Source organism: Phaethon lepturus, unplaced genomic scaffold, assembly GCF_000687285.1.
Source record: "Phaethon lepturus isolate BGI_N335 unplaced genomic scaffold, ASM68728v1 scaffold9019, whole genome shotgun sequence".
In the NCBI taxonomy this organism is placed as follows: domain Eukaryota; kingdom Metazoa; phylum Chordata; class Aves; order Phaethontiformes; family Phaethontidae; genus Phaethon; species Phaethon lepturus.
In genome coordinates, this window is record NW_010561180.1 from 902 (window position 1) to 12934 (window position 12033).

Consider the following 12033-nt stretch of genomic DNA (forward strand, 5'->3'; position numbering starts at 1 on the left):
GACAGACATATAGCCATAACAACAGAACTGGATGTTCTGATCCTGAAACTGGAACTGGTCCAACAAAGTGCAGACAGAACAGAGCGATGTGCACATAGAATTAGTACACTAGAAGAGCCTGTGGATGGAGGTAAGCACAGAAATTTATTTTTTTTTATTTCCAAGAATCTGCTAACTGATTGCTGTTACTCTCAAAGTAGGCTCAAACAAGGTCATTACCCTTCAGAAAATATTTCCAATCATCTTAGGACTGTCATCTGAATATTCTAGTGCATGAAAAGGTGTACCACCTGCAGTTGGAGGTAACATGTAAAGTAAATATGCCATCATTCTGCAGACACTTTTGGGATAGTGCAGCCTCTACAGACATAGAATTAGGTCCCTGTTTTGGGGTGCCACCATGGGCCACATCAAAGCAGTGGTAGTTCAGTGAGCTATGTTCAGAAAAATTATTCCATCAGTGTCACTGCCCAAATAACCGTGTCTCTTTTCACACAGCTTTCTATTATAGCTGCCTTTTTCTTCTTAAAACTTCTCCAACCAGATGACATTTTTTGACAGCAGGCCATTTGCAGCACATGTTGCCTTGGACTTGCCTTATAATGATCAGTTCACTTGTTCTTTCAGAAATCTTGACTCAGGTATTCAGACTGTTGAGGCTTAATTGAAAGATTGTTCTCATCATTCATAGCAGTTTTCAAAATCTCATGGTTTGAGGAAACCAGTGCTAGCTAGATAGCTGTAACTGGAGTATTTAATTGATGTTGTGTCATATCATTTTCTTACCGCTAAATGGAATGGTTTGAACAATTAATGTATCATTTTCTTTGTTAAGGTGTAAAAGATGAAGGCCCTTCAGCACATACTTTGCAGCCTGAATTAGATGAGTTCATCATCTGTCAGAAGCCGGTGGAACTGCTTGGGGAAGAAAGTAAGCTATGCGAGATACCCATCACGCTGGAATCCACGGAGTTACCTACAGAAGACACAAAGCGCTTCCAAGTGCGGTATCTGCTTTTCAGGTATTACAAATGTGTTTTCCCCTTCATGGGTTAATTTACTGCAGGAAACCAAAATGAGCTGTGGCTCATGTCTTGTTGAAAGAAGAATCCTGGTATTTTGACTTCCGGGGTTTTTATAAGGGTTTGGTGTGGGGTTTTTCTTCACTGAGGAAATAATATGATATCAAAGAAAGTCCTTTTTTGAATAGAACAGAATAGTTCAGTTGGAAGTGACCTACAGTGATCATTTAATCCAACTGCCTGACCACTTCAGGGCTGACCAAAAGTTAAAGCATGTTATTGAGGGCATTGTCCAAGTCCCTCTTAAACATTGACAGGCTTAGGGCATTGGTCACCTCTCTAAGGAAGCCTGTTCCAGTGTTTGACTACCCGGTCAGTAAAGAGAAGTTTCCTAATGTCAAATCTGAACCTCTCCTGATGGATGTAGCTTTGAACCATTCACAGGCATCCTGTCTCTGAATCCCAGGGAGAAGAGATCAGCACCTCCTGCTCCATGTCCCCTCCTCAGGAAGCTGCAGAGGGCAATGACATTGCCCCTCAGCCTCTGTTTCTCCAAACTAGACAAACCCAGAGTCATCAGCCATTCCTCATAGGACATGCCCTCCAGCCCTGCCACCAGCTTTGTTGCCCTTCTCTGGACACATTCAGGAACCTTCACATCCTTCTTAAATGGTGGGGCCAGGACTGCACACAGTACTCGAAGTGAGGCCACAGCAATGCTGAATACAGCAGGATAATCCCCTCTCTTGGCGGTCTGGTTACGCTGTGTTTGATGCACCCCAGGGTGCAGTTTGCCCTCTTGATGCCAGGGCATGCTGCTGACTCTTATTGAGTCTGTTCCGACCAGCACCCTTGGATCCCTTTCTGCAGGGCTGCTCTCCAGCCACTTCTCTCCCAGTTTATACTTGTGCCTGGCATTACTCAGCCCTAGGTGCAGAATCTGGCACTTGGGCTTGTTCCATTTCATGCTGTTGATGATTGTCCAATACTCCAATCTATCTAGATACCTCTGCAATGCCTCTTGTCCCTCAAGAGAGTCAACAGCACCGCCTAGTTTGGTATCATCAGCAAACTTGCTAATGATGCATTCAACTCCTGCATCCAGATGATCGATCAAAATACTGAACAGCACTGGCCCTAGGATTGAGCCCTGAGGAACATTGCTGGTAACCGGTTGCCAGCTAGATGCAGCCCCATTCACTACAACCCTTTGAACTCTGCCGTCCAGCCCATTCTTCACTCAGCACACTCATCAGCAGAACCTGCTCATCTCACAGCTGGACAACTGTTGGCCTTGCAAATCCTAAGTTTCATTTTATTTGAGGAATGAGACTAGTTGTTAGAATGAAAATAGAATAAAACTTTGGTGGCTTTGCAGATCTAGTGATGTTTAATGTTTGCTTTCATCATACATCCTTGCATGCTGTGAAGAGCATATGTGGCATGTGATGTATCAGAAGAGTTGGTCTTTTCTCAGCATGCAGAATGACAGAATAATTTAGGTTGGAAGGGCCCTCCTGAGACTATCTAGTCCAATACTCTACCCCCTCCATTCTCAAGCAGGGTTAGCTAGAACAGGTTTTCCAGGACCTGGTCTAGTCAGGTTTTTAATATCTCCACAGATGGACACTCCACAACCTCTCTGGGCAACCTGTTCCAGTGCCTGACCACCCAGTTTTTATACCTCCATGCTGAACTGGCAAAACCAAGTTTTACACACCTTACTCTGAAGCAGCTTGTGTCAAATTCTGTTATTGTTTAGAGAAGCCTACTTTAAAGGATTACACACAGACTGATCAGCAGCCCTGCCTCCTGTTTGTGTATTCTGCAGCTTTCATCAGCTCCAGCTAAAGTGATACTTATTTGCGTATTTCTCTCTCTCAAAAAAAAAAAAATTTTGCCTTTCTCTAACTAGCAAAAGGAGCTCACCAAGTCTCTTAAGCACTAAGAAACTATTTTTTTTTATTTTGTTAGTGATGAAAGCCATTAAACTTTTATCCAAAACTGAGGAAGAATTGATGTCACAGTCCAATAGTGAATTCCAAAGCAAAGCAGGAAAAAGGACGACACATAATAGGAAAGAAAAGTGGGATTGGAGGGGGCACTATGTTAGATACAGAATCATAGAATCTTTGGGTTGAAAGGGACCTTTTAAGGCCATCTAGTCCAACGCCCCTGCAAGGAGCAGGGACATCTTCAACGAGATCAGGGTGCTTGGAGCCCCATCCAACCTGACCTGGGATGTTTGCAGGGATGGGGCATCTACCACCTCTCTGGGCAACCTGGGCCAGGGTTTCACCACCCTCATGGTGAAAAATTTCCTCCTTATGTCTAGTATAAATCTATTCTCTTAGTTTAAAACTATTACCCCTTGTCCTATTGCAACAGGCCCTGCTAAAAAGTCTGTCCCATAGCTCAGTTGAATAACAAAAGAGGGGTAAAAAAGGTTTAATTGAGGTTCAAATCAATTGCAGTATGTCTTCCAGTGATCCCAGGCTTTGACACGTCTTGTAAACAAGCAAAGACAGAGGATTTTTGGTGGCAAGAACTCAAGACAGTTGTCTCTAGCAGTGCCACATTCTGCTTGGCATTGCCATGCTAATTACATTAGTAGTAGGAGTGCACATTGTTGAGTATTAAAACATCAGCTATGCTTATCACAGATACTGCTGTTTACGTGTCCAAAGTAGCTCATCATAATTTCTCACTGAGGTCCCATGTTGTTGTTTTGGATTTTTTTTCTCTAGACGCTTTACACCCGACCAGTCGCCTTTTGGGTTTTGTGAAGAGACAAAGTTGCACTCTGTTCAGCTGCTTCCTGTATACCAGACAGGTATATGGACATGCATGGATGCATTACGGCCTGTGTCACAGGAGACCTGGGAAAGGAAGGGGCTGCTTTGTATACTCTGTTTTGTACACTGTTTCTGTATGATTTGTTTTTAAATTAAGGTTTTTCCTCCCTTTTCAATGATTTAGAATGAGCTTCTATTAGCAAAAAAGTCTTTTAAGTTTCTCCAAGGTCTGCATAAACCTTGAACTAAAATATCAATTCACCACACCAGAAGACAAAATCAGCTTTTACCAGTTCTATACTGATTAATTTTACATCACTAAACAATCACTCTTTACACTGCATTAATAAAATTATCCTCAGTATTGTAAGATACTAGGCTGCCTCTCATTAGTCATCAGGGGAAATCAGAGTAGTAAACCTTAATAATCATTAAGATACAGGTTACCTTTCTGCCAGGCTTTAATTAAAACTGCAAGTGATAAATGCAGATTTTAGGGGTTCACCTACACACTAGCTCAAGCCGCAACAGACCCGTGGAAAAATTTATGCTGTATTTTATCAATCAGCTTTACAGACTGCTCACCCAGTTTGTGGTGGTTGTCTGTCTGATAAGTAGCAAAGCCTCATTTAAGTTGCATCTGACTCAAGAGAATGAGCTACTTGCCATTTAACTCCAGCTATCTTATGCTCTCTTGTGACTTCCAGTCTTTGACAAAAGGGTCTGTAGAATCTGAATGCAGCCTTTACCTGCCAAATTTGCTTTATAAATAAATTCTGCCCTTTCCAGTGTTTCTTTCCCTTAGGTGAGGACCTGTATATTGGTGTACTGCAGCTGCAGCTCTGGATGGGCTTTCATCCCAGCTCACAAGTAGTTGTCTAGATCAGGCTGATCATTCAATCCACGGTTGCTTAGTTGTGATGAATCTGCCAGGACTCTCAGATGCTGTTACATCTATAGAATTTCTTTACTCGGTGGTATATCCACACTTCTGTTTAAAATGCCTCCAAATGAGATAATATGACATAGAAATTTTTGACCTGTGCAGTGATCTGAGCTCTACACAGATCTTCACATAGTTCCTTTTCCTCACTAGCTACTAACAAAACCAGTCTGCAGCCTGGTCAGTTTGATAGTATCTTTTAGGCATCAGGCTTGCAAAGGAATTGCCAGGTTTTGATTTATGAGCTATATAAAATGCCTTTCTTATTGTTACATCTAGGAAGTTCTGTGACAGCCCATGAGGAAACTGAGAACCAGAGAGAACTACTGAGTCTCTTTTGCTTTTTCTCTTTACCTCATGTTGGATATCTCTACTCTGTTGGGAAGTTAGTAGAACTGATTTCTACTTACCAATATTCAGAGAAGTCAGAGCAGGCAGTTCTCAGTCCACAGTTCCTGCACGTCATTACAAGGTACTACGTTTATGATTCTGCTGATAGTATTACTACGTTTCTCTATGCTGCAGCCTTTTTCCTTTTTTTTTTTTTTTTTTTTTCTTTTCTTCTTTCCCCACTCTGATATGTCCTTCATACCTTCATAGCCTCCTGGAACTCTGCGTAGGCTTATGTGATAGTGCAGCATGCCCTCCTGCTTAGGCTTCAAGGTCCATTTCTATGAAGGAAAAAGATCTGATTTTCTGTAGTTTTGGCTGCTTGATTTTTGCAAGTCTTCATTTTTTTCCTTCATTGCTGTGGTTTCTTCTTTCCCTCTAGTGACAACTTGCAGTGTTTCACAGTGCGGTGCAGTGCAGCAGCAGCTCGTGATGAGGATCCATATATTGATACAACCGTGAAGGTGCACCTCTCATTATCTCGCTAAAAGAATAGGGGGCATAGTATGGCACCGAGTTTCCTTATGTTTCCTTCTGAAATCCTGTTAGATTCTATTGGCTGAACGAGTAAAATAACATACAAAATTAATATTTTGTTTTAATCTATGGCATACTGTATTTTAATGGTCTACAAATGTCTCAGTGAAACAATCTATCATTGCCATTTGAGATTCTAGACCTTCAGTAGAATGCTTTCAAAAACATTAAAAACTATAAAATTACTTACATTCTAAACTAAATTCCATGCTTTCCTGTATAAATCTGAATGAAGAGTGCAGGGTTTTCTCTTATTGCAGCTGATGATGTTTCTCTCTCTCAGGTGTCCTTGAAAAAACAGTTTTTGTAAGATGTAGACACTTGAGCAAGTCCGCTACCAGATACCTAGTGCATGTTTTTTAGGAGGAGGGCTTTTGATCCCTGGAGGTCTAGACTGTTCCTCTTCGTTAAATTGCTTATTAATAAAAATCTATTGAATTATAAGCGTTGGGATATATATTAATAAAAATACCAGAAAAGATAGGATGAAGTGTATTTTAAATCAGCATTTAAGTATTTCTTTTGAGTATGTAGAACGCAGACATAAAGAAACCATAGGACAGTAGAAATACAAAATTTTCAAGAGCGAAACACATATTCTCTGCTCTCCATAGAAGTACTGAGATAAAGAATACAATCGTGTGACACAATCTTGTCACTTTTCCTGTCTCAGCTTTCAGTGTTTTCACTGTGGGTTACTTTCAGTCCATCATAATTCTGCCAGTCAGGCACGAGGCTACCTCCTGCCTCAACAGGAGGTTTGAGGAGGTGGGCATTTAATGGTAGGCTGCAAGCTGCAGTCCCTCATAGAATCATGGAATAGTTTGGGTGGGAAGGGACCTTTAACGGTCATCTAGCCCAGCCCCCCTGCACGGAGCAGGGACATCCCCAACCAGAGCAGGTTGCTCAGAGCCCCGTCCAGCCTGACCTGAGGTGTTCCCAGGGATGGGGCATCCACCACCTCTCTGGGCAACCTGGGACAGGGGTTCATCACTCTCTGAAAAATTTCTTCCTTTTATCAAGTCCAAACCTATACTCTTGTTAGGTTAAAACCATCACCCCGCGTCCTATTGAAACAGGCCCTGCTAAAAAGTCTATCCCCACCTTTCTCCTCAGCCCCTCTCAGCCCTGGCAGCTGCAGGAAGGTCTCCCCGGAGCCTTCTCTGCTCCAGGCTGAGCCCCCCCAGCTCTCCCAGCCTGTCCTCCCAGCAGACCTGTTCCAGCCCTGGAGTATCGCTGGGGCCTCCTCTGGCCCCGCTCCAGCAGGTCCGTGTCTCTCCTGTGCCGAGTGCTCCGGAGCTGGATGCAGCCCGGTAGGGGGGTCTCCCCAGAGCGGGGCAGAGGGGCAGAATCCCCTCCCTTGCCTTGCTGGCCACACGGCTTTGGGGGCAGCCTGGGACACAGTTGGCTTCTGTGCTGCGAGCGCACGTTGCTGGCTCATGTCCAGCTTTTCACCCACCAGTACCCCCAAGTCCTTCTCCATGGGGCTTCTCTCCATCCCTTCATGCCCCAGCCTGTGCTGGGATGGGGATTGCCCTGACCCAGGTGTAGGACCCTGCACTTGGCCTTGTTGAACCTCATGAGATTCACATGGGCCCATTCCTCATGGATGTCCATACTGCAGCTTGCCTTCCACAGGCTGCAGACCCAGTCTGGCATGGGTCCTCGATGGGCTGCAGTCCCTCAGGGGTATCCCTGCCCTGATGTGGGTCCTCCATGGGCCACATTCCTTCAGGGGTGTCCTTGTCCCTGGTATGGGTTGTCCATGGGCTGCAGTCCCTCTGGGGAACCCCTGCTCTAGTGTGGGTTGCACACAGGCTACATTCCATCGGGAATGTTCCTGCCTCAGTATGGAGTTTGAAGTATGATGATGGTGGTGATGGTTGTTACTAATATTTGTTATTTTTCCTGCTGGTTTTTACATGAGTTTCAGAGCAGGCTGGTTCTGGTTCTGAATAGCCCAGGACAGTTTAGAGCCTCTTGGTCACCACTACAGCCCTCTGCCTCTTTACAAGAAATTTTGAGCTTACTTCAGAAAGCATGGTACACATACGATGCTGTGTTGCCTTGCTTCACTGTGTATGTTAATTTGTAAATACGGTATTTTATCTTCTTAAAGCTGTAAATTTAGAATATTTCTGGGCAAACGAGGTTGCATTTTTCCATTTTAGTCCAGTATAGGCGATATGGTAAGTTTTACCTGAAAGGTGTGTATCAGGTATTAATACTGGCTATGTAATGTAACAATAGGCAAACAAATATAATACTTCTGTCTATAGTTGCTTCTTATAAGCAACTGAAATCAAGACTTTTATAACCATGTCAGGCAAACTTTTACAACTTGGCTAAATTCAAACTATTTGGGATTAAGTTTTCCATGGTAGGCATCTCCCTCAGGCTCAGCCATTTTGAGACACACAGCTAAAACTGTTTAGCTGCTTTGAAGAGTGGAATTATTTTTTTTAATCCATTATTAAATGATTTATGCCATAGTTTTATGATTATTTTTATCCTTGCTTAAGTGAAGCACTCAAAGTTAGGAAAGAGAGTGAATGTTTTTAGTGCCAGACCATTGGACAAAGGTTACATTTTTTTGTATTTTTTTTTTAATTTAAAGACTTGAAGTACATACTAACTGAAATTACAGAACAATCACTTTCCTTCATAGGCTTGCCCACCTGTCGCACTGGATGTCTGCACCTTAAGAATGCAGCTTTTTATAGGACCAAGAGCTATCTGTCATTTCAAAAACCATATCATTCTTTTGACTAAGGCAGACACAGAAGATATTACTGAAAGAAGAAAGCCTACGAGAAGGATGCTGTAAGCATTTGTGTCTTTTGGGGAGATGGCATTTATAGCTCTGTGTACAGTGCTGAATTTGTGGGTGTTGGAGTTGAGGAGAGGTTCCGCTGTGGAAAAACTCTTTGGAAATAATTTCCTAGGTAGTGCACGAGAACAGAAATCCAGCGTTTATTTTTTCCAATTCTACTGTATTAACTGACATGGAAGAAGTGAGGGTAGGGTCACAAATGCTTGAAATCAACAAAATAAGTTACTCAAGATTGTAAAAAACTTAACTTTCTTAAGTAATGTTAAAATAACATTACTAAGAATGTTTCTGCTACTGCGAAGAAAAAAAAACCTATTTTGAGAAACAAAAATATGTAGAAGTACCAAAGCTACAGGCTAACAAAATGTCTTGTAGCGCAAATGAAAATGTCTTATATTTGGCTAAGCGTTCTTTCCAAGGAAAGTTACGAACATCGCTATAGTAATCCATGACAAAAGAAGGATTGGACTTTGTTCATTAACAAAAGCGGGGCAACTATAGTTGATTGAAGAGTTATTTCAACCAGTGTTTCTTAAAGCCAAGAACAGATGTTATTCAGGAGGAGGAGAAGACTATCAAAGAGAATGGTAATTCAAATTACTGGAGTTTTCTGTGTATAAAGCACAGTTTCTTCTGTCAGTTGTGTTGTTTCAAAGGTTATAGTTGGCATTTGAGGAAGATACGCTTTTTGCGTTCTGTAAAGAACTTAAGTTGAACAAATGCTAGTCTGCTTAACACCAAAGTTTGAAAATAAAGATGTAAATATCCCAGAACAGTTAAAACAGAACCAAACCAAAACAAAACAAAACAAAAAAAAACCAGAACAAAAAGAGTCTGTGTTTTCCTATAGTGTTTAACCTTAGGGCATTACAGACCTAGCCAACGTGTTAGAGTAAAAGCATTCAAATGTTTTTTAACGCATTGTCTTGGCAGACACTTTAATAGACTGCAGGGGCAAACATGCAGTAAGTCCTTGCAGAAAGTAAGTAAAGATCTTAGCTAATTTGAATTACTTAATTTCATGTAAGTATCTGATACTACCTGTTGTTAAGCCCGGGAGAAGATAGTTTTGATGATGTTCCTGGTGTATGAACATGCCTGTCCCCATTTTGCTATTAGCCTTTATGACTTAAATTGACAACTTAACCATTTACTAGCCTGCAAACACACGGGTTTATGCATTTAAATTATGAAGTAAGTGGGGTTATTTTGGCTGCATAGTGTTTATTTGGACGCTGATAACTCAACTCTTTTCCTTCTCTCTAGTTCCAGAAAGGCTGACAGCATCAAATCCAGAAAAAATTCTGAGTCAGAGCCTGGCTGGAATTTATATATTATAAACACTGTTTCAACCATTCAGCTTTACAGAGAAATGGTATTGCCCAACTCCTGCTTTTGTTGTTTGGTGACTAAAAATAAGTACTGTTAATTAATCTCTGATGCATGTCACTACTGAATATAACATAATGTATTTCTCATGAATAGCCCATAATTCTATTTTGAATGGCTGCTGCTCTCATTAGAATTGTTCCTGTGTATTGTTAATTTTTTCCAGCAGCCTAAGTATATCCTGTGTCTGTTCTAGGTAGATTATAGTAGAACTTATGAAAATGTAAAAACTGAGAGTTGCATCCATCTTCTAAGTGAAGCTCATTTACTGGTCAGAGCAGCTATAATGGACCCTAGTTTCCTTAAATCCGATGAGAAAGAAGAACTTCTAAGAGCATTCAGAGAAAGTTGTGCCTTCTTAGGAGACTGCTACAGCAGGTATGTTTTAGAATTTGTTTGAAATAATGCAACCTTAAAATGAAAACCCATTATTCTTTGCTGGTTTACACTAGTAGTGCATATATAATAAAAATAATATATAAATACTATATATATTAAATAAATATAATAATTAAATCTTTACCTTCTACAAAAACATCAAGTTAATCAAATCACCTCTTCAGAATCTAGTTGTCTGTATTGTCATTGAACGCAGAATACAACATTACGTTGAATATGAGCAATATATTTGCAGATACTGGTGTGTCTGCAACTTTGTTTGATGTATTATTTTAGTTCTTAGTGAAAGAGTGATAGTGAAAGTGTTGCCCTTTGTTGTTTTGTTCTTTTTTTCCTTCCTCTCTGTTGCCTGCAGGTTTGACACAAAGGATTACCACCTTGCTTTGCCATACTACAGAATGTCAGGTTTATCCATGACTGAAGTTTTAAAGAGACTAATTTCAGAAGGTGATGAAATACAGACGTATGAGAGAGGATTTATATTTTACTTAACTCACTCTCTTAATGAAGACTTAAATGAAGAATTAAGTAAGGTATAAACAAGTTTTTTTCTTCATAACCTATTGATTTAGTTCTGATTTTAAGAATCGTATATAAATTTTTAATTAAATTCCCTCTGAAAATGCTGAGCTGCTTATTTAGTTTTACAGTTGTTCTTTTTCACATGGTTTTTATTTTCCCATTTTTGTTGACAAAATAGCAAGCAGCACCTGTGATGCTTTGGGCTGCTTTCAAGCAACATATTATGGGTTTGGCTATCATGATGGATGTTGCTAATGATCTGGTTCCCACTTGCAAACAGAGACACTTCTGTTTTAGGAAAGCTCTGCCTCAGATTTCTTTCATCTCCCATTTCTGTAACAAAACAAACTGTTTCCTTGAACATTGCCCAATTGTACAAGTTAGTAAAACTAATTCACTGTGGTGGTGGATGTTCTCCTAGCATCCCAGAATATGGGTTGAATCACTGCTGGTTAGAGATCTTTTACTTCTACCAGTAGGGAGGAAGGAGGCAGGAAGGGCACTGTGATTTGATAGCTAAGCTGTACTTGCCTGTTTTATTAAAAAAACCCCACAACTAAAATAAGAAAAGCAACCAAAAAACCCCCCTAAAATCCACAATACTTTCATATGCCATAGAAGACTCTGTATCTGGAAAGGTCTAATCTGTCAAATGGCTTCTATTTTAATAGGAATCAGCAAATAAAGTTCTCCAGATATTCTGTCTTGCCGACCCTGTGCAGCTGCCTCATATCCTCTGCAGCCCCTGCATGAGAAATGTATGTCCTTTGACAGCTGTGAAGTATCTTCAGAAGGTAGAAAAGATTATGCCATCAGTGGTCCTGACGCTTACTAAGGCTTTCATGGCTCTGAAAATGGGAGACTTGATGATGTATGAACATGAGATGGACTCCTATAAGGAGGTAAAGTATGCTGGAAGCATGAGCTATTCACACTTTGCAAAGCTGAAGTCAGTAGGTTTGGCTTGTAGTTGTATTTTACAATAAAATAAACGTTCAGTCACTCCTTTTCCTCCTGATACACTCTACAGGCTCCACTGAATGTCTGCAATAACAGTAGAATCGAGGGCTGGCATACACTGGGACTGTATTGTTTACTCTGCAGGTAGGGTAGTCTTATCTTGGCAAAGCCTTACCAAATAAACAAAAGTTTTGAAGCCATTAAATGCTGTTTACTGGGCTGTAATAAGCTCTGCAGAGACCG

At 41.0% G+C, this 12033-nt stretch overlaps 1 protein-coding gene across 1 annotated transcript in view; it reads left to right on the top strand.

Moving 5' to 3' along the window:
* HPS3 (Hermansky-Pudlak syndrome 3) overlaps nt 1-12033 on the top strand; it is a 19442-nt gene that overhangs the window by 371 nt on the left and 7038 nt on the right. Inside the window, 10 exon segments of the mRNA XM_010293903.1 lie at nt 1-130; nt 836-1022; nt 3770-3855; nt 5040-5232; nt 5533-5614; nt 8356-8510; nt 9787-9895; nt 10106-10287; nt 10664-10841; nt 11502-11732. The exon segment at nt 1-130 is cut by the window's left edge and continues 3 nt beyond it. Of these exon segments, the coding sequence (XP_010292205.1) occupies nt 1-130; nt 836-1022; nt 3770-3855; nt 5040-5232; nt 5533-5614; nt 8356-8510; nt 9787-9895; nt 10106-10287; nt 10664-10841; nt 11502-11732 (1533 nt within the window).